The sequence below is a fragment of the Topomyia yanbarensis genome, chromosome 3 (genome assembly GCF_030247195.1).
Source record: "Topomyia yanbarensis strain Yona2022 chromosome 3, ASM3024719v1, whole genome shotgun sequence".
NCBI lineage: Eukaryota > Metazoa > Arthropoda > Insecta > Diptera > Culicidae > Topomyia > Topomyia yanbarensis.
In genome coordinates this window covers 96372543-96395793 of record NC_080672.1, presented here as the reverse complement: position 1 = coordinate 96395793, position 23251 = coordinate 96372543, and the positions used below count along the sequence as shown (strand labels likewise).

The following is a 23251-nucleotide window of genomic DNA, read 5'->3' as shown; positions in this document are numbered from 1 at the left end:
GATTACACGTAGATGTTATTTATTAATTCGTAAAGAATAATAAACTAATTAATTTTGAACCTTCAGCAGTAGCACGGCTCAAAATTATGCAATTACGCAAAATTAAAAATTATGCCAAATGACCGTTATGTCAAATGGTCTGTATCGTGGATATAAAGCAAATTATGTCAAATGTCCATTATGCCAAATGACCCTCAGTCTGATCAATTCTCAAAATTATGCTAAGTGACCATTATGCCAAATGTCCGTTATGCAAAATAAGCTTATGCCAAACGACTTTATTCCAAATAACTTTATGCCAAATAACCCAAACCCTAAAATTACAAAACAATCTTTCACTTGCAGATCATCAAAGTGTCCGCGTCAGACAATTCATTACCGATCAGTACCATCACCGTGTACCGAGAGCACATCTACTACGACGATAGCCTGTACAGTCGTATCATGCGCTGCGATAAAAATCTATGCCAGAACGCGGAAGTAGTCCGGAACAATACCGGTGGGGTGAACGCGATACGGATGTATCACCCGGGAGCGCAGAACGGAACCAACTCGTGTCGCGACAGTAACGGAGGAGGCTGTCAGCATCTGTGTGTGCCGTTGTCGGCGCAGACGCACACCTGCGCCTGTGCTATGGGTTATCGGAAGGATGACAAGTTTCCTACGCGCTGTCAGGCGATCGATAACTTCCTAATGTACTCGATCGGGCATCAGCTGAAGGGTTTGGCCATAGGGGATGCCGAAGATCTTAACGAGATTGTGATTGGGCCGCTGCAGAAGATATCGCTCGCTACGGGTATCGATTACCACGCGAGAAATGATTTCGTTTACATAGCCGACAGTGATCGAGGCTCGATCACGAAAATCAAACGGGATGGAAGCGAAAGATCGGTGATTGTGAGCAACTTCGAGCAGGTGGTTGATGGAAACTCGATCGATTGGTTAGGCGGAATTGCGATAGACTGGGTTGCGGACAATATCTACTGGACGGATCAGAAGCGGAACTTGATCGAGGTGGCGAGGTTAAATGGAAGTTTGAGATATGTTGTTGCATCTAACCTAGAAAGTCCGCGGCTGATCGCTGTTGATCCGGTTAGCGGGTTCATTTTCTACTCTGGCAAAGGTAAAATTGGAAGGACAGGCCTCGATGGAACCGGGAAGTTCTTGTTGGTAAATCAAAGCTCCATGATCAGTGACATGACGTTGGATATCGAAAACCAAGTCGTGTACTGGTGCGAAATACAGACGGATACGATTTGGAGAGTTGATTATGATGGCAATATGAAAACGATCCTACTGAACAACACCCTAGATAACGTTAAGGCTTTGGACCTTTTCGAAGAGAACATTTTCTGGTCGGATGTTCGCGGCAATATCAAGGTAGCGAACGTGAGGAACATCACCAACTACTGGACTGTGATCGAATCCGAAGGAACATCACTGAAAGACATCCGAATCTTCTCTTCACGCAAGCAACAGAAAACAAACGCCTGTGGAATCAACAACGGAGGCTGTCAGGAGCTGTGCCTGTTCAACGGAACTCATCCGATTTGCGCCTGTTCGCATGGAAAAATCTCCAAAACTGACCTTAAAACATGCGAACCATACGAAAACTTCCTCATCTTTTCTCGCGTCTCAGCCATTGACAGTATCCACATGACGGATCAGAACAACATCAACGGACCGATACCGGAGATTCAAAACACGACCTTCCTCAAAAACACGATCGCCCTAAGCTACGACTACGAACGAAGTCTGATCTTCTTTTCGGACGTGGAGTTCAGTTCTATCAACTCGGTTCACTTCAACGGCTCCGACCATCGTCAAATCGTGTCCAAACAGCTTACCGTCGAAGGTCTAGCGTTCAACCCGATCACCAAGCTTCTATTCTGGACCTCGAACAACGAAGCATGTATCCGGTCCTTGGACCTAACCAACACTACCAACGATCCGAAAGAGAACGCCGGAATCGTTAGGGAATTGATCAAGCTAAAACCAACGGACAAACCTCGTGGAATCGCCGTGGAACCCTGCCTAGCGATGATCTATTGGACCAACTGGAACACACTGGCGGCGTCGATTCAACGAGCCTACCCGTCCGGATACGGGTTGGAAAGTATTATCACCACCGACATTCGAATGCCGAACGCCATAACACTGGACTATCAAGCTAAAAAACTGTACTGGGCGGATGCCCGCTATGACAAGATCGAACGAGCCGATTACGATGGTCGGAATCGTGTCGTGTTGGCACACTCGACCCCGAAGCATCCGTTCGCGATGGCTGTTTACGGTGATTTGCTGTTCTGGACGGATTGGGTACTGCACGCAGTGATCCGGGCGAACAAGTACTCCGGCAGTGATGTAGTCTGGCTACGGAAGGATATTGCGCGACCAATGGGAATTGTAGCTGTTCAGGAGATTGATCAAGATTGTAGCGCAGATCCGTGTAAAATCTTGAACGGTGGCTGTGAGGATGTTTGCTTGATTGATGCAGCCGGGAAGATTAAGTGTAGCTGCACGCAGGGTGTGCTGGCAGCGGATAATCAACGGTGTATTCCAAACCGATCGTCAAACTGTACGGCCGATGACTTCAGCTGTTCGATTGGAGGCTGTATACCGTATTATTTGACGTGTGATACGATTGCTCACTGTTTGGACGGTTCGGATGAGTTGCAGAGCTATTGCGCGGAACGTGAATGCATCGCCGGCTACTTCCAGTGCAGTAACCATCGCTGCATTTCACAATCACTTCGTTGCGACAATATTCAAGACTGCGGGGATGGTAGCGACGAAGAGCACTGTGATTGTGATCCTGCCACACACTTCAGATGCAACTCGGGGCAGTGCATTTCGCGGCAAATGCGCTGCGATAACGATCCGGATTGTGCGGACATATCAGATGAAATCGGTTGTCCAAGGATTCGGAACTGCAGTGCTATGCACTCGGGTGAGTTTTTGCAGTGTCCCAACACTACCGCTTGCTACATGTCTTCGTGGCTTTGTGACGGGGAAAATGACTGCTGGGATAATAGCGACGAGATGAACTGTAGTACATCGGTCGCACCGACCTGTCCGACGGATAAGTTCCTATGTGCGAACGGTCACTGCATTCCCCAGAACTGGCGATGTGACAGCGAGGATGACTGCCTGGATGGGACAATGAAAAGTTTGAGTTCAGATGAGATTAACTGCACCCGACATTGCAAGCCGAATCAGTTCCAATGTTTGAACAGTACGGAGTGTATTCCAAACAGCTGGCAGTGTGACAATAATCCGGACTGTGCCGACGGATCGGACGAGGGAACGCACTGCCAGCAGCGGATATGTCCAGATTGGGAGTTTCAATGCCCCGCCAGTGGACGCTGTATTCCGAAGAAGTGGGTCTGCGATGGGGAAGTGGATTGTATAGCAGACAACGAAGATGAAAAGAATTGTGACTCCATGGAGCAAAGTTGTGATCCGGATTCGTTCACCTGTCACAGCGGAGAGTGCATCAGTAGACAGTTTGTGTGTGACGGGGATGTCGATTGCGTGGATGCGTCAGACGAGCCGATAGATTGTGGGACGGGTTTCGAAGAAACGGAGGCTTGTAAAGAAGACGAATTCCAGTGCAAGGACAAGACGTGTATTGCAAAAAATTTGACCTGCAATGTGAACAACGATTGCGAGGATGGATCTGATGAGGATATACAGCTGTGCAAAAACACTACATTGATATGCGCGGGACCGGAACTGTTCCGATGTGAGAGTGGAGCCTGCATAGTCAGTGGGTTGTTGTGCGATGGAGCGAATGATTGTGGAGATTGGAGTGACGAGAAGTCTTGCAGTATTAACGAATGCGAGCAGATGCCTAATCTGTGCGCTCACAACTGTGAAGATCGCGAGGTCGGTTACGAATGTACCTGTCGAGCCGGGTTCAAAGTAAACGTAAACAACAAACACCTGTGCGATAGCATAGACGAATGTATGGATCGACCGTGTAGCCAAATTTGCACCAATGTTTACGGTTCCTATCACTGTTCCTGTTATGAAGGTTACGTTATGCGAGCTAATGGAACCTGTAAAGCGAACACGCTGGAACCTGCCAAATTGATCTTCTCGAACCGGTACTACGTAAGGGAAGTAGACCTGAGTGGCTCAATGTCGATCCTCGCGCATAACCTTTCAAATGCAGTCGCTCTGGATTTCGACTGGGAAACCAAGTGCTACTATTGGTCGGACGTGACGTCCGTCGTAAGCTCGATCAAACGTATGTGTCTAGGTTCGAACAAAACTGAAGTCCTACACAAATCCACATTGAAAAATCCGGACGGTCTAGCAATCGATTGGGTTGCCCGTAATCTATACTGGTGCGATAAGGGACTAGATACGATCGAAATCTCCAAACTGGACGGGCGTTACCGGAAGGTACTGATCAACACCAATCTCCAGGAACCGCGAGCTATCGTTCTGGATCCCTTCCGAAAGCACATGTACTGGACAGATTGGGGAGATCAGCCGTACATCGGAAAAGCCGGCATGGATGGGACTAACCAAACGATGTTGATCAAGAACACCCTTGGATGGCCGAACGCTCTAACCATAAGCTTCGAAACGAACGAACTTTTCTGGGGAGATGCCCGGGAAGACTTTATAGCTGTTAGTGACCTAGAAGGCAACAACCGCAAGGTAGTTCTATATAGAGATACTCACCCTTCCATGAACCTTCATCATATCTTCGCCATTGCCGTATGGGAAGATCGTATCTATTGGACCGATTGGGAGACAAAATCCATCGAGTATTGTCACAAGTACAGAGGTGATGACTGTGGAACGGTAATCCGGACCATCCATCGACCGATGGATCTAAGAGTGTACCATCCGTACCGGCAAATCAAACCAGACGAAGATCCATGCCAGTTAGCTGGGTGTTCAACTCTATGCTTGCTTTCTCCCGCAGCACCCGGATATAGATGCGATTGTCCGGATAACTTCGTTCTGGGCATTGACAACAAAACCTGTATTGCGAACTGTTCCTCAGCGCAATTTCTATGCAAGACCACCTTCAAATGTATCCCGTACTATTGGAAATGTGACAAACAGGATGACTGCGGGGACAACAGTGATGAACCGGACGACTGTCCAGAGTTTAGCTGCGAATCGGGTCAATTTCAGTGTGACAATAATAAATGCATCAGTCCTAGTTCGATCTGTGACGGAGAGAATCAGTGCGGGGATGAATCCGATGAAAAAGATTGCGATGACTACGAGTGTTTCAGTTCACAATTTAAGTGTAGCCGATCGGGTGAGAAGAATGCTTTCTGTTTGGATGGACACCGGAGGTGTGATGGTAACCGTGATTGTCCCAATGGGGAAGATGAACTGGGATGTGAGAAAACCAGCTGTGCAGATCATCAGTTTAAGTGCGGTTCCGGAAAGTGCATAACCAAAGTGTGGGCATGCGATGGCGATATTGACTGCACGGATGGGTCGGATGAGCGGGATTGTATCCATAGCACTTGCAGGCAAAATGAGTTCAGGTGATTATGTCAAATCCATAACTATAAAAAGAAACTATTTTACTCTACCGCCTTTCTAGGTGCAACAAGGGCCGCTGCATTCCGATGTCGTGGCGTTGCGATGGCGAGGAAGACTGTACCGAAGGTGAAGATGAAAAGGAGAACTGCAAACCGCCGGAGATCATCACCTGCGAGTCCTCCTACTTCCGGTGTAACAATTCCAAGTGTATTCCTGGCCGGTGGCGGTGTGACTACGAAAACGACTGTGGAGACAATTCGGATGAGGTGAACTGCCAGATGAGAAACTGTTCGGAATCGGAGTTTCGGTGCCGGGATGGGCACTGTATCCGCGGCATTAGGAAGTGCGATGGGGAGTTTAACTGCGCGGATCATAGCGACGAGGATGACTGTGATATCAGCTGCAAGCCTGATGAGTTCAAGTGCAAAAGTCATAACATCTGTATAAGTTCGTAAGTATCGTTCCATTGATTTCTATTTATTTATTTTATCCCTCCGGAAGTCGCGCAAATGGCTCACTGAACGAACACCCGCTGGTGTCCAAAGACAATTTCGCTAGATTTTCAGAGTAACGTGCGCTCAATGCACTAGCGCGATTGCCGGAAGGTTATATGGCAGTACCATTTACTGAAAGTACTGTGTATCAGTAGCCGAGCAATCAAGTTGTTCCGAAGCATAGCCGCAGGCATTCCTCTATTACACACAACTCGAAATCGACGATCGCGCCGACGTAGTAGTAATTCAATAGGAGGTTAATATTAGTTTATTATCTTTCTCCCAACATCAGCCTAGAGGCGGTGTGGCATAAGGTGGGTTTTTTCTATATCAGTCAAAAATCCACTAAGCTCCTCAGGGCTGTCTTAAGACCACTCGGGGCCCCCGGGCACTACTGAACTAAAGGGCCCCTTTCACTGAACGGGTGTAAACAGATCTATAACAACCTATTTTAAGCCACCTAGCGGTGCAATTGTGCCTTTCTCATTTCTCCAAACTATGACTCCATGGCTTGGTTATGTTCAATATAATTGTGGAAATGTCTATTACATTCTTAGTACACTTTGCGCCTACACGCAATGGCTCACCAGCCATGAACCTGGTGAGCTACGTGTCGACGGTGAAACACTTGAAACAAAAATTATCATACTTAATTAGCCTAATCAGTATTAGTTCAATGTTGTTTGAGGAGGGTGAAAAACCCTCGAATGAACCACTCCTTTATAATACGCCTTTTTTAAAATCCAGAAATTATTATAATCGAAAAATATCAGCCGGGATGAGGTTGACGATTTTCAAAGTGATTGCATAACCTTTCTATACGAGAAAAGGTCAGTCATTTTTTTTCGAGATTACATCAAATCTCGACGTTTCATGCATTTCAAAGACATTTGACATCAAAAATAAAAATCCGATTCATATAATTTTCCCTGTGCTCTGCCCTTTGAACATTATTCAGTTGCTGCTTCTATCAACTCCAGAACTGTCGTGGGTGGCCAATTTCAAAGCGACTCTGGTTTGTCAATAGTAATCTAGATGGCAAATCCAAGTAATTTTGTATCCATTTTAAAAAGTTTTTCATCATTTTGATATCATAGTGGTACCAGTCTATATGGTATATTTCTGTGCGGTCGCACTCTTAAACCTGTAACACCGGAACCAGAATTCAGATCGACACAAAATTCATTGGCAGCCGATGGGAAGTACCTTTCATTTGAGACTGAGTTTGTTTAGCAGATGGTTCTCAGAATCCGAAAGGCATTAGTGTCTGCCGTCTGGCGTCGGCTAAGGCTATCATCTTCCTAGACCCCCCCTCGGAGCAGCGGAAGGAGAAGGAGATTGCAGTGGATAACAAGCCAATTCCCAAAGAGAACAAAAACCTCGCCAATAGACGAAAGACCGGGCGGGCCCAAGAGGTAGACGCTCGAGAACGCTGTTGTTGCCGATGGAAAGGACCTCATCCAACAGAGAGCAAGCTGGAGTACCGTTGTAGGTCGGAAGAAGAAACACGAAACACAACAAAAGCAGAAAAAAGAAAGAAAAGATAAGCGGATGAGAAAAGAAAAACCTCCGGCTCGTCAGGAAGTGCCAAAGGGAGAATCCGTGCTCGTCCAAGCCATTTGCAACGACGTATGCAGCGGTGTTCAAGAATGTCCGAGAGGACCTGGAGCTGAAGAATTTGGGGGAAACCGTGGTAAGAATCAAGCGTACCTAAAAAGGCGAGATGCTCTTCGAGTTGAAGAAGGATCCCACACCTAGTAGCTCGACCTTGCAGAGGACTATTACCAAATCGAAGGGTGGAATGGCAGAAGTTAAAGCTTTAAACCCGGAGATGGTGATTGTGTGCAAGGACCTTGACGGAATCACGACTGAAGACGAGCCGAGAAGCGCACTAAAGCTGCAGTGTAACCTGGGCGAGGTGCACATGACGATCCGGCTTAAGAAGGGATACGGAAGAACTCAGACAGCGACGATTCGTTTACCGGTAGCCGCTGGCGATAAGGCGCTGGAGGTAGGCAAAGCTACGGTTAGATGGTCGAGATGTCCATTGAAAGCCGCCCCACGAGTGAATAAACAAGTTTTTAGGCTTTGGGCATTTGGCAGGGGCTTTCAAAGGTCCGGATAGATCCGGGATGTGCTGGAAATGCGGGGAGACGGGCCATCTTACGACAGATTGTACGCAGAGGCCGGAGTGCTTGCTTTACACTCCAGCGGACGGAAACGACCATCACACGGGTGGCTTCAAATGCCCTGCCTACAAGAGGCGAATGCCCCAGATAAATCTGAATCTGTTGTGGCAGTCTACGCCAGATACTATGTGTGATGTCGCTTTGATTGCAAAAAACGTATTAAGTTCCCCTGGCAATTGTAACAGGGTGACTGGTCCGGATCCAGTTTCTGATCCGGGAACTGGTCCTGATCTTGACTGAACTAGCTCGGTGGTGTGTCCCGGACTCGGAGTCTGGATCTGAGCCTCGATGAGAACCGGTTACGGTTGATTGCAGAGCCGTATCAAGTCCTCTCTGATAACGGTAACTGAGTGGCGGATGAATCGGGTTTTAACGGCTGCGATACAGGTTATGGGCAGATTCCCCATTCAAGAAGTAATAGAACGCTCGTACGATGACTTTGTGATAGCCAAAGTCAACGGTGTCTTCGTGTGTAGCTGTTACGCTCCTCCAAGGTAGAGAGTAGAGCAGTTTAGCCTAATGCTGGATCAGTTAACCGGGCAGTTGATCGGTCGGAAGCCGGTAGTCACTGGTGGTGACTTCAATGCCTGGGCTGTGGAATGAGGCAGTAGAGTAACCAACACAAGAGGGTGTATCTTGCAGGAAGCTCTAGCGAAGTTAGACGTACGATTATGCAATGAAGGTTCTGTTAGCACATTTCGGAGAGACGGGAGGGAGTCCATCATCGGCGTCACATTCTGTAGTCCTTCACTGACGGCGGACATGAATTGGAGAGTATGCGAAAAGGATACGCATAGCGACCACGAGGCGATTCGCTACCGTATCGGTCAACGGAACCCTGCTGCAGTACGGAGAAAGATGACCGGTGAGCGAAAGTGGAAGACGAAAACCTTCAACAAAGACCCCTTCTTTGAGGGAACTTCGGCCGAACGGCGGGACCGAGAACGTGTTGACCTAACAAGAAGGGCCGCCGCGAAAACTGGAACCACGCAATAAACAGCGTCCAGCTTACTGGTGAAACTAGACGCTTAGTACGCTACGCGCTGCTTGTCTCAGAGCCAGAAGGCGGGCTCAAAGAGCAATGTCGGAACCAGATAGAGAAGAGTGTAAGGCAGCGTTTCTGGAAGCTAGGGCCATTTTAAAACGGGAGACCACAGTTAGCAAGTCAGATTGCCACAAGGAGCTGTCCCGAGAAGTAGACGGCAATCCCTGGAGCGATGCATACCGAGTCGTGATGGCGAAAATGAAGAGCTCGACGACGCCAGCCGAAATGTACCCGAGTAAAGTTAAGATAATTGTCGAGGGTCTATTCCCGAAGCACGATCCAACTATATGGCCACCAACAGCGTACGGCGAAGAAAAAGGAACTAACCCTCGCAGACGCATCGAAGCGCCTGAAATCAAATAAAGCCTCGGATCTGGATGGAATACCAAACGTGGTGCTGAAAGCAGCGATGCTGGCATATCCGGACATGTTTAGGATAGTGCCTCAGTAGTGCCTAAATGAGGGCAACTTCCCCGAAACGTGAAAAGTCCAGAAGATGGTGTTACTACCAAAGCCAGGGAAGCCACCTGGCGATCCGGCCTTGTACAGGCCCCTATGCCTGCTGGATACACTCGGAAAACTCCTGGAAAGGATCATCCTTAACAGGTTGACGAAATTCACGGAAGCTGAGCGCGGACTGTCCAAGATGCAGCTCGGGTTCCACAAAGGAGTATCGACAATGAATGCGATTCGGACAGTGCTCTAGAGTGCTGAGAAGTCATCTAAACAGAAGCGAGGAGGAGATCGATACTGCGCTGTAGTCACGATGGATGTAAATAACGTTCAACAGTGCCAGCTGGGAAGCCAGATCCTGCTAGCTCACCACAAGACGGAGGGGTTGTTGGTCAGCAACTGCAAAGCGGTTCAGCGGATGCAGATCGACGTCGCAGGGCACGTGATTGTTTCGAAGGCACATTGACTACGCCTGTGAAAAGTCGACGAAGACAATGAACGCAATAGCGAGAATCATGCCAAACGTCGGCGGTCCGAAAAGCAGCACGAGACGTCTGCTATCTATTCCTTCGTCATCGATACTCCGATGTGAAGCTCCTGCCTGGGGTGCTGCGCTGAAAGTGGGGCTGTGAAAAACTGAACACGACATTCCGGCTGATGGGCGTACGAGTCGCGAGTGCTAACAGAACAATATCGTCGGAGGCAGTATGCGTTATCGCCGGGATGATCCCCATCTGTATCACTCTGACTGAGGACGTGGAATGCTACCAGCGGAGAAATGCACGTAATGCAAAGAGACTGGTCCGATCGGATTAGTTGGTTAAATGGCAGCAGGAGTGGGACAACGCAGAGAAAGGAAAGTGGAACCACCATAGGATGGAGAGGTGAATTTCCATTTGACGCAGTTGTTGTCCGGACACGGATGCTTCCGGAAGTACATGCATCGGTTTGGACCTGCTTTGTCACCCCTTTGTCCGGTGTGTGTGGACGTGCAAGAGACACCGGAACACGTGCCCTAGGTTCGAAGAAGTTCGAAGGGGTATTCCTGGTGCTACAGTGGACAATATCATTGAAAAGATGTGCCACGACGAGCATACCTGGGACGCTGTTTACAGAGTGGTTATGATTATACTCTCCGAGCTGCAGAGGAAGTGGCGAAGGGACCAACAAAATAGCGCCATTGGCTAGAAAGTCGCCGTGAAACCACAAATTCGAGAGAAATTCTGCCACCGGGTACTCTCCGACATTGTAGACTAGGCCGACACTCTACCGGGTAGCTCGTGAGTAGGCTAGATCCAACGCCTGCGATTAGACCGCGTTCAATAGCTAGCAGCGGGTCTCCAGAGAACCAGAAGCTACGCTCCACCCGGAATCGCTGGATAGACCTCTGCACCTACTGGCTGGCCCGTTGAGTAGACTAGGTCCCCCGCCGGGGACTAGATCGAGTAGATCGGGACGAAGCAGGGAGGTAAATGGCTCACGGAAATGAACATCGGTATCAAGAGAAATCTATCGCTCGGCTTCGGGAGAGCCTCTCTCGCTGAGGAATTCTCCGTCGGAGTAGGCTAGATCCATCGTCGGGGACTAGACCGAGTAGTCCGCAAACAAGTAAGGCCGGGAGTTGAATGGCTCATCGGGGAAGTTGAGCGAAATGGAACGAGAGCGAGCCAAAGGGCTTAAGAAATTGTGGTGCTAAAACTAAAGAAGATTCACCGGGGAACTCTCCGTCGGCGTAAGCTAGATTCACCGCCATTAGACTGAGTAGACCGCCATTAGACACCACCAGTTGCGGGTCGTCGGGCCACCAGCGAACAGGACGCCCTGTTCTACCGGAATCGCCGAACTGACCTCAACACCTGGCTGGTTAGTTCGGTTTCGGGAGAACTTCTCTGGCCGGGGAATTCTCCGTCGGAGTAGGCTAGGTCCACCGTCGGGGACTAGACCGAGTAGTTCGCGAACAAGTCGGGAGCTCAATGAGTAAATGGTGCTGAATCATGCGAGAAGGGAGTTGCGGTGCTAACTGGGCCAAAGAAGCCGAGTCGTGGTGCTGAATGGCACAAGTGAGCCGAACGGCTCGGTGAATTAGACAATTTGAAGCTTTCCGCCCAGATTGTCTTCGTAGGGGAGGAGCACTATTCTCGACTCACAGTCAGCTCTCCGATTGCCATGCAGAAAGTGCCAGTCTGTGTGGATGGTGGAGAACTAGTAGTGTGTCGAGGAGTGGTGCTGTAACCCTGCTGAAGGATCGAACTACTAACTAGTTGAATAAGGGTGGGTGCTATGCACTTAAAAACCCCTCCCAGAAGTTATGCCGTAAGGTAGTGACCGGGAGGATCCAGGGTCTGGGCAAGACCAGTGTTTTTTATCGGGTCGGGTGGTGGCAGCCCAAACCCGTTCCCAGAGACATTAGGGTTTTTATTCATTTCTTCCCGTCTCATTTTTTTCTGGATTTAGATTTGAATTTGGGTGTGGATTTGAGTTTGGATTTGGATTTGGGTTCAGATTTGAGTTTGGATTTAGATTTGGGTTTTGATTTGGATTTGTGTTTGGGTTTGGGTTTGAATGTGGGTTTGGGCTTAGATTTGGGTTTGGATTTGGGTTTAGATTTGAGTTTGTATTTGGGTTTGGGTTTGAATCTGGGTTTGGATTTGGGTGTGGATTTCGGTTTGGATTTAGATTTGGGTTTGGATTTGGGTTTGGATTTGGGTGCGGATTTGGATTTGGGTTTAGATTTGAGTTGGGATTTGGATTTGCGTGTGGATTTGAGCTTGGATTTGAGTTTGGATTTGGGTTTGGATTTGGGTGTGGATTTGGATTTGGGTTTAGATTTCAGTTTGGATTTGGATTTGGGTGTGGATTTGAGCTTGGATTTGACTTTGGATTTGGGTTTGAATCTGGGTTTGGATTTGGGTTTGGATTTCGGTTTGGAGGTGGATTTGGGTTTGGATTTGGGTGTGGATTTGAGTTTGGATTTGGGTTTGAATCTGGGTTTGGATTTGGGTTTGGATTTAGCTTTGGATTTCGATTTGGATTTGGGTTTGGGTTTGGATTTGGGTTTGGATTTGGGTGTGGATTTCGGTCTAGATTCGGGTTTGGATTTGGATTTGGGTGTGGATTTGAGCTTGGATTTGAGTTTGGATTTGTGTTTGGATTTGGGTTTGGGTTTGGGTTTAGATTTGGGTTTGAATCTGGGTTTGGATTTGGGTTTGGATTTGGGTTTGGATTTGGGTTTGGATTTGGGTTTGGATTTCGGTTTGGATTTCGGTTTGGATTTGGATTTGGGTTTGGATTTGGGTGTGGATTTGAGTTTGGATTTGGGTTTGAATCTGGGTTTGGATTTGGGTTTGGATTTAGCTTTGGATTTCGATTTGGATTTGGGTTTGGGTTTGGATTTGGGTTTGGATTTGGGTGTGGATTTCGGTCTAGATTCGGGTTTGGATTTGGATTTGGGTGTGGATTTGAGCTTGGATTTGAGTTTGGATTTGTGTTTGGATTTGGGTTTGGGTTTAGATTTGGGTTTGAATCTGGGTTTGGATTTGGGTTTGGATTTGGGTTTGGATTTCGGTTTGGATTTCGGTTTGGATTTGGATTTGGGTTTGGATTTGGGTGTGGATTTGAGTTTGGATTTGGGTTTGAATCTGGGTTTGGATTTGGGTTTGGATTTAGCTTTGGATTTCGATTTGGATTTGGGTTTGGGTTTGGATTTGGATTTGGGTGTGGATTTCGGTCTAGATTCGGGTTTGGATTTGGATTTGGGTGTGGATTTGAGCTTGGATTTGAGTTTGGATTTGTGTTTGGATTTGGGTTTGGGTTTGGGTTTAGATTTGGGTTTGAATCTGGGTTTGGATTTGGGTTTGGATTTCGGTTTGGATTTCGGTTTGGATTTGGATTTGGGTTTGGATTTGGGTGTGGATTTGAGTTTGGATTTGGGTTTAAATTTGAGTTTGGATTTGGATTTGGGTGTGGATTTGAGTTTGGATTTGGGTTTGAATCTGGGTGTGGATTTGAGTTTAGATTTGGGTTTGAATCTGGGTTTGGATTTGGGTTTGGATTTAGCTTTGGATTTCGGTTTGGATTTGGATTTGGGTGTGGATTTGGATTTGGGTCTAGATTCGGGTTTGGATTTGGATTTGGGTGTGGATTTGAGCTTGGATTTGAGTTTGGATTTGTGTTTGGATTTGGGTGTGGATTTGAGTTTGGATTTGGGTTTGGATTTGGGTATGTATTTGGGTTTCAATTTGGGTTTGGATTTTGGTTTGGATTTGGGTGTGGATTTGGATTTTGGTTTAGATTTGGGTTTGAATCTGGGTTTAGATTTGGGTTTGGATTTCGGTGTGGATTTGGGTTTGGATTTGGGTGTGGATTGGAGCACGACTATTCCAAACCGAGGTGGGTGTGGATTTGAGCTTGGATTTGAGTTTGGATTTGGTTTTTGAATTTGGGTTTGGATTTGGGTTTGGATTTGGGTTTAGGTTTGGATTTGTAAATTGGGTGGATATTTATATCCTTGACCTGATATATGTACAGTCCTGTACTGACAGATTTTCGTAACCAATAAAACACTAGGTTACAAATCACAAACTACAATAGCATTTATTAATTTAGCTCTGCTATTTTTTCTCCCCCAACAGAAACTTCGTCTGCGACGGGGACAACGACTGCATCGATGGTTCCGACGAGGAGCAGTGCCAATGTCAGGAGGACGAATACCGCTGCGACAATGGCAAATGCATCCTGCGGAACTGGGTGTGCGATGGAATTGACGACTGTCTAGACCAGTCGGACGAGAAGAGCGAATACTGCCAGGAGCATGGATGCCACAAACGTGCCTTCAAATGTAGCAATAGAAACTGTATACGAAAGGGGCTGGTGTGCGACAATAAGGATGATTGTGGGGACAATAGTGACGAGAAGATGGCGCTGTGCCACAAGTGCCCACCAAACACGTTCCGCTGCAGCAGCGATTCCAAGTGTATCGCGAACGAGTTGAGGTGCGATGGAAAGCCGAACTGTTTGGACGAATCGGATGAACTGGGTTGTCGGCGGTCTGTGTGTGGGTTTGGAACGTGCAGTCAAATTTGCGTCGAGAAGAAGGGTCATTACAACTGTCGTTGTGCTACCGGTTATCAGAAGGGCGTTCTGCGGAATGATACCTGTGTTGCTGTAGAAGAAAATGGGCTGCTGCTGGTTTCGTCGGAGTCTGACTTCCGTAGTATGTACTATGGAACAACGGTGATGGGTTTTCTACAAACAAATTCTAAAAAGATTGACCGGTTTGATTACTCGATCACTAGACAGAACATCACTTTATTCTGGGTGGACAGCCACGATAAAAGCATTCAAAAGGTACACATGGATACGACTGTGAAGGTTGTGGAAACGGAGGACTCACTGCACACGGCATACCGTAGAGCGGCCCGGTCTTACGATCAGATAAAGACCTTGGACGGTAAACATTCTACCGTAATCCTGAACAACCAAAACATAATCCCAATGGCGATCGCTTGCGATTGGCTAACGGAGCACATTTACGTAATCAACAAGAAGCAGAGCAATATTTTTGTGATGACTTTCAATGGGACAAATCATACGACACTGACCGCTACCGGGAAACATCCGATCGACATCGTAGTAGATCCGGTAAACCGAGTGATGATTTGGTCCATCATGGAAGCAATTATTTTGTCCGGTATGGACGGCTACCAGAAGCAGAAGTTGGTGCAAGCGAATATTGAGTGGGCTTCTGGGCTGGCTATTGATCAGACGACCAACCGACTGTACTGGGCGGACTACCGGAAAAGCACGATCGAAACGTGTCTCTTGCTGACCGGTGGTGACCGGCACGTCATCAGCGTAATGCACGACTATTCCAAACCGAAACTGTTGGACGTGTTCGAAGATAGTGTATACGTAATACTATACAATCAAAATATTCTTAAGCTGAACAAATTCGGTAGAGATAACGGAACCGAGGTGTTCCAGGGAACTCGAGGTTACCGATCGTCAGATTTGAACTACATTCACCCCCTGAAGCACAATCGTAAAATAACCAATCCTTGTATTCTTTATCCATGTGATGAAACAACGGTATGTTTGCTGTCTACCGAAAACCCTAAGGGTCGTCGTTGCTTGTGTGCCGATAGTAGGATTAACCCGCAACTGGACAATACGGGGGAAGTAGTTAAGTGTCAAGATGAAGCCGCCACCGGCTGCAAACTCCCGTGCAACTTTGGAACATGCGTGGTGGAAAATGGACAACGGAAGTGTCGCTGTCCACCGCTGTATGACGGCAAGTATTGTGAACACTACATCTGTTCCGGGTACTGCATGAATCGTGGTGCTTGCTACACCGTGGACAGTGTGAGAAAATGTACCTGTCTACCTCAATGGACCGGTGATCGTTGCGAACTTTCCACCGGTGCTTGTCTGAAGTACTGTCACAACGGAGGTAACTGTTCGATCGCGAATGACGGCGCTATGTCCTGTAGCTGTCCGAAGGATTACGAAGGCAAGCAGTGCCAATACTGTTCAAACCTGAAGTGCGAGAATGGTGGAGTTTGTCGGAAAACGGCAACCGACAAGAGTCAGTGTGAGTGCCCGGATGGGTTCAGCGGTAGAAGTTGCGAGATTGATACTTGCATCAACTATTGCGAGAATGAGGGTGAATGCACGATCGAGAGGGGAGCTCCTAAATGTAGCTGCCCGGAGGGATCATCTGGAGAAAGGTGTGAAAATCAGGGCTGTAAGGAGCTTTGCCGCAACGGAGGTGTTTGTATCACAGGTCCAAATCCGTACTGCAGCTGTCGGCATGGTTACGACGGACAGTACTGTGAGATTGATCTGTGTGATGGCAGCGAAAATCAACCGAGCTGTAAGTAGTGGGCGAAACTTTTTTCGATATTCGAAATAATCTAAATAATCACGTTTGTTACAGATTGTCCTCCGCAGCGTCCATCGCCAAGTCCGCTGCCGAACTCCTGTAACGAATTTGTTTGCAGCAACACGGGCCACTGTCTGGAGGTACGCGGTAAACCGATCTGCAACTGCACCAACCAATACGCCGGCAAGCACTGTGAGCTGTACGTCAGCTACAACAATCCGTGTATCAACTATTGCAAAAATAGCGGCATCTGCCAGCTGGATATCTACTCGATTTCCAACGTAACCTATGTGCCATCGTGCGTGTGCGTGGGTGAGTGGAATGGCGAACAGTGCGAGCGGCCACCAAACTGCGTCGAAGACTGCGGTACTTGCGTGGCCGACAGTTCCATCAACGAGTGCATGTGAGTTACCGCAGCGAGAGGATTATGGGATCGCTAGTTTTAATGCCCTTTGTTTATTCAATTATAGGTGTGAGGATGGTGCACTCAGCATTTGTTTGAAGGAAGTGGCACTTGCTGAATTGGAAAGTCGAGATCGGGCTGGGTACACGTTGTCCGTTTTGGCGATTGTGTTATTTGTGATACTTGTAGCTGTAGCTGGGTTCGGAGGGGCTCTCTACGGTTTGAGGTATGACAATGGTGAACAGCGGAAATATGTTACACTTTCATATCTGTATTTTCTTCCTATTTTTGGTGTTGTAGGAAACGAAGAGGTGGACAACCGTTTTTACATGCTCGGCTTACGGAAAACGTGGAGATCACAAATCCCATGTACCTAGGCGATGTGGAAGAGGTGCCTTCGTTTGTACACGAGGATGATAAGGTAGGGCCTAATAAGGTATAATGTTCGTTTGTTTGATTACCTACTAGACGCTAGATTGTGGAGGTCACGACTACCTAGACCACCCAAGAATATTCAGAAATATTAGCGGTCTTTCCATGAAACACTGCAATTTTTTCCCATTTCGTTAACGCTTGGGGTTCTGAATTTACGTAGACAGAATACTATGTCCAGGCATTTTTATTGTTGATTGTTTTATTTTTGCAAATTGTATAGACTTACTATCGCATCAAGCCGTGTCAAATAAAGAAATGGCGAAATAATGATATACAATTAAAATCTACCTGAACAATATCGCTTAATGGAAATTTGAATCCGCAATAATTCGAAGATCGCACAGCTTCAACACAACACAAAAAAGTCATATGGACACATGATCATTCGAACTATTTGGTAGAACTGAAAATCGTACAAACGTTTTGTTATCTCCATTTTTCACTCAAACATTTCACTAGTACTGTTAAAAAAAGATTCGGACAAGGAAACGTTCTGTTCGGTTGAAAATTAGTGCTATATCAAGGGGTGAGTCGCTTAGGGACCATTCATAAATGACGTAACGCAAAAATTGTCCAAAATTGACTCCACCCTCCCCCCATGTAGCAAATCGTCACAAATTTCTCTATCCCCCCTCTCCTATTACGTAACAAATTCTTCGAATTTTTTTTTGTTCAGCAAAAACATGTTACGTAACTATCTAGCTTACTCCCCCTTCCCCATATGTTACAACTTCTTGTACCCCCTTACCCTCTAAACGCGTTACGTAATTTATAAATGGTCCCTTAGCACAAATCAAATTGTGCTCAAAAACAAACAGCGTCGTAGCTTGTGCCGCAATGTGCGATGATGTTCAGTAAAACAAAAGTAATGGTTGCTATGATTACTAACTACACTTTTTTGACAGTTTTTGAGTTGTCAGAAGTGTGCCTCTTTGTGCCACACATTGTGGTAAGGAGTAAAATGATCGTGTATTACGTTAAATCGTAATCTTATATCGTGTTATCGTAGGTGATACACCGTGTATGGCACATTGTACTAAGCGACTCACCCCTTGGGTTTGTAACCTTTTTATTTTTCAAAAAATCAAAAATTTCTTCAATACTTTATGTGAAAGTACAACTCCTTTAGAATATTTTCCCAATTTTTTATGCAGATCCGAGAAATAGATCGAAAGTTACAACGCTTATAAGTGCGCTTCGTCTACCAAGACTCAAGACGAAATTTTAAACTCGATTATCTCGAAATGTCGTATTTTCAAAAATGGTTTTTCCGTGATCCCGATTGCCGAAAAACAAATCAACCGATTTGCTTCATTTTTTTCAATTGATCGTAATTAATTTTTCTCGATTCCTTTTTATGCATAATTTTTTTTTGCGGATGAGAATTTTTTAATACTTTTAGGGCTTAAAACAGCAACTTTTTAGGAAAAACAGTCCCGAATGCAGAAAAAAATATTATTTATTCGACTAATCGTTAAGGTACGAGGAATACTCATATACTAATGGATTTTTTTTAGTTTTGGGATTTTAGTTGATCTATTGGTCTTCAATCGTGATCACCTCTTACATAAAAAAGGGTTTCAGGGAAAAACCATAACTCCCCCAATTAACGATATATTTTATAAACTTATGTTGAAAAATGTAATACCAAAATACTACAAGTTTGATGAAATCATTGCTTTATGTCGTTACGAAAATTCAAACTTTTTTGAATTTTTTCTAAAAAGGTATGTAACCCCTTAATCAAATCGACGCACGCAAAAGTTTCTATAAGAGAGATTGTAAAAGTGTAATGATTTGGTGCAGATTTACTGCAATCGCTCTTTAATTACAATGGAATTTTCCGTCTTTGCTTAAAATTGTTAATTTGAAATTGAATTTTTACCTGGATGGTCTCAACTATAAAGATCATTAGTAGGGCACCGCATTTTTTTTAATTCTCAAATCCCGCCCGCCAATTTCGCTTGAACTTTTTGAAATTGGTTCTATGGGAAAATATGGAGGAAAAATATATTAAATGCTATAACTTTTGAAGTAGCAGTCAGAAAATGGAGATATTTCTGTTTCTAGAAAAATACGGGAAAGTGGGGTACTGGGTCATTTTGGCCCCAAAATTCCCTATTTTCAATAATTTTTCTGCTCCGTGATGCAAATCATACATATACTACAGTTTTTCTAATGTGAAAAAATCTCAAAAATCGACCAGAACCTTTTTGACCTTTTTTCGAATACGACAAGAATATTTCTGAATTTTACCGCTAACGAATCTATTTTCCGCGTTCAACTAGTTACATTTTATGAAAATTTGATTAACCCTTCGGAAGTCGCGCAAATGGCCCATTGAATGGTGCGCTAAGACGATTTCTCTAGATTTTCTGAGCAGCGTGCACTCAGTGCACTAGCACGACTTCCGGAAGGTTAAAGAATATGCACGAGAAAATGATAAAATTTAATATGAATGACAAAAGGCCCTATAACCCCAACTTCTTGTATTCGGCCAAAGTTTAAAAATATTTCGTTCCATTTCTGAGATTTTTTCGCATTAAAAAAACTGCAAAATATGTATGATTTGCATCACGGAGCAGAATTTTTTTTTTTTAAATATGGGATTTTGGAGACAAAATGACCCAGTACCCCACTTTCCCGTACTTTTTGAGCAACAGAAAATCCTCCATTCAAATACCATGGTTATTTCCTTTAAAAGTAGGTATGAATTGTAATTTTCTGAGTGCTCTTTCAAAAGTTACAGCATTGAATATATTTTTCGTTTATATTTTCTCACTCAAAACTTCCAAGCGAAGTGGGCGGGGGTCTTGAATTGTCCAACTGATGTGAAATTTGGCATCTGAACATTTGTCACAATATGAGAGGAGGGGGGGGGGGCTTTGAGAAACCAAAAAAATTGCAATGCCCAAATCATTAATTTGGAAAATAACCTGTCATGTTAAATTTTAGAATTTCAAAATTTTCAGATTTCTACATTTTCAAATCTTAGATTTTTTTAAATTTCGTATTTCTCTATTTTCAAATTTTCGAAAATTTTTATTTAAGGATTCTCGAAAACTTTCTTTGAATTCTTTCATTTTAGAATTTGCGAATTTCAGAATTTTCAAATCATCGGTTTTTCAATTTTCGAATTGCTGAATTTGATTTCTTGATTTTTGGAATTGTTGAAATTGTTTTGGACACTTGAATTTTCAAATTACTGAATTTTTGTAAAATTATTTTCTAATTTTTGGTTTCATGACATTTCCAACATCCGAACACTTGAAATTTTAAATTACCGAATACTTGAATTTTGAAACCTTCGAATTTTTAAATATTCGTGCACTGAAAAAACTTAACACTTTAACATCATGTGGAAATCTCTTGAATTATTTCAATCCACGAACACTTGAAATGCACACGGTTGCCATTTGAATATCCATTCGAGTGTGGGAAATATGGTTTTCAAATGAAATTCATGCGAATATGGTGTGAAAAGCACATCAACATCATAACAAATCCTACCATTGACTAAAGTGACACGTGAATATCACCATATTTTACTTATAGATTTCATTGGCCGAAGAATCGGTGAAATCAATTGGTTTACATGTAGAAATGCACTACATGTTTTTCATGCGAAAGTCATGTGTAAAGTTCATACTTTACGACTCAATATCATGGCAATCAGGGATACCAGATTTACAGACATATCTGTATTTTACAGACTCTCCTACAGACGTAATCAGACATCTACAGACTTTTAAAAAAGTAACAGTGTTTAACAAAATTATACTAGAATAATTTGATTCGAATACGAGTGATTCCTTCACAATAGTTTACTAATTTTAAGTCACTTTTAAAGTAATAACCTAGTGTAAATAGGATTTACACAACCCTCTACAGACTTTTACAGACATTTTAATTATTCTTCTACAGACATTTCACAAAAACATGTGGCATCGTTGATGGTTTGAATTTAATTTGAATTCAATTGATAAATATGTCGTATTCACGTGGAATTTGTTTGAATTTAATTTGAAACACCACATGAAATGCTTTTTAATGGATTTTCATGTGAAATTCAAAGGAAAATCATTACTTCTTTTACTTTTTAACATGAGAACGCACATCAATGTTATGTTTAATTGCATATGGTTTTATGGTGTCGATTATTTTCAGTGCGCTTTCAAATTTTCGAAATAAAGATCGCAGCAATCCTCGACTGCGAACGCAAGTAATTTTCGCTATCCGCGTGAAAAATTCAAATGTAAATTTTCGATATTTTAGACCATTTGTGGTTGTCCCGATTAAATAATAGAACCTGCAATTTCAAATGCGGATTCATCGTAGTGCGATTCGCTTCATAGCACGAAGTCAAACGAAAGGTGCGTTCCGGTCATCAAATTGAGTTGCAGAGAAAGAAAGCGACGTGTAGCCCATTACACTTCCAGAAGCGACGTAAAAAGTGTTTTTGGCAGTACCTAGGATATAGAAATGTTCTCCGCATACTGAATACTGGATACCGGTGAGACCGTTTCATGTACCTTTTTCAAGTATTTTAGATATTGCAATATGGCCTGTATTAAGCAATAACATTTTTCAGAAATTTGTATGATATGAATTTATATATTCTCCAGCTTACATTTTTTCGCCTTTTGATATCTCCCTCATCTATGAACACTGTTTCGGTTCCGAACGTTTTCCTTAAGTAGACGATAGGACTACTATAAAATAAAAACACTTGTAAGGACGTGGCCAGGTGTGTGGCGATGAGCGGACCTACGTTATTGTAGATCAGAGCCGTAGCAATCCTGTTTTGCCTGAGGGGGCAAATTTTTTATTAAACTTAACGTATATTTAAAGCAAGGGACTGGAAGAAAAATTATTTTTAATATTTAGAACCACAGTACTCAAGACGATTTGGTGTTTAATGTGGATGAAGCAATTGCGCAATGTCGCGACACGGATCCAATGTTACGCTCCAGGATCCCGAAGCTGAAGTATTCTTTTAAGTTGACCTGTGAACTTCAGGTCATGAATGGTAACGTGCTCCCAATTCACCTGGAATTTGTGCAGAACTTACTACAGTGGCAACCGTAAGATGTTTACGATACCGACTTACACCTAGAGGCAACCCGTCTCAATATTACCGGGAAAAGTAACTACCTACAAGGTAGCGGAGATTGGAGAGTCGGATCTCGAACAACTCTGCCGCTATCATTTCACATACTGAGCTTCGCATGCTGGGAGCTCGCCAGCTGACGAAAAAACACAACACACTAATTCAGTAATGGAGTGTTTTATCGAAACGGCTAAGGCGTTACACTTCTATGACCAAATTAGCCACAAGAAGCCCAATTTCAGCGAAGGTCTACCGGATATCAGCGATATTATAGCTTTGAATCAGAATTTGGGAGGTTCCCGGACAATATCGCGAAGGACAACAGTGGCTTAGGCGCGTGGAGAAATGACCAGGCGAAGAAATCGACGAGATGTCAGCTGTCTCCGTCGAAACCAATGATGTATGCGAGGGTACACAGTATCTTAGAAATTGGGCGTTACGCGAACCCCGTTTATCGCCGGATTTCATCACCCGTGGTACAACAATTCTCATCCCCAAGGACATACCAATTACCTGTCTAACAAGTCTGCACAAGATCATGAGCACCTTCATCACTACATACAGCCCACTATGAGAAGAATAGCACCAGAAGGACCAGAGGAGCAGAAGGGATGTAAAAAAATACACAAGACTGAAAAGATCGTTATCCTCCATGAAATCATTGTTTGTATTTGTATTTGTATTTATCATATATACACCAACAGGCAATTCAAAGCCACAAT

The 23251-nt window shown here is 44.6% G+C and overlaps 1 protein-coding gene across 1 annotated transcript in view; it reads left to right on the top strand.

Annotated features, from left to right (window-relative positions):
* Positions 1–23251, top strand: part of LOC131693390 (low-density lipoprotein receptor-related protein 1-like) — a 43259-nt gene that overhangs the window by 9680 nt on the left and 10328 nt on the right. The window contains exons 4-9 of the mRNA XM_058981164.1: positions 346–5522; positions 5582–5971; positions 14333–16572; positions 16636–16984; positions 17052–17210; positions 17285–17405. Of these exons, the coding sequence (XP_058837147.1) occupies positions 346–5522; positions 5582–5971; positions 14333–16572; positions 16636–16984; positions 17052–17210; positions 17285–17405 (8436 nt within the window). The remainder of the gene's footprint in view (positions 1–345; positions 5523–5581; positions 5972–14332; positions 16573–16635; positions 16985–17051; positions 17211–17284; positions 17406–23251) is intronic.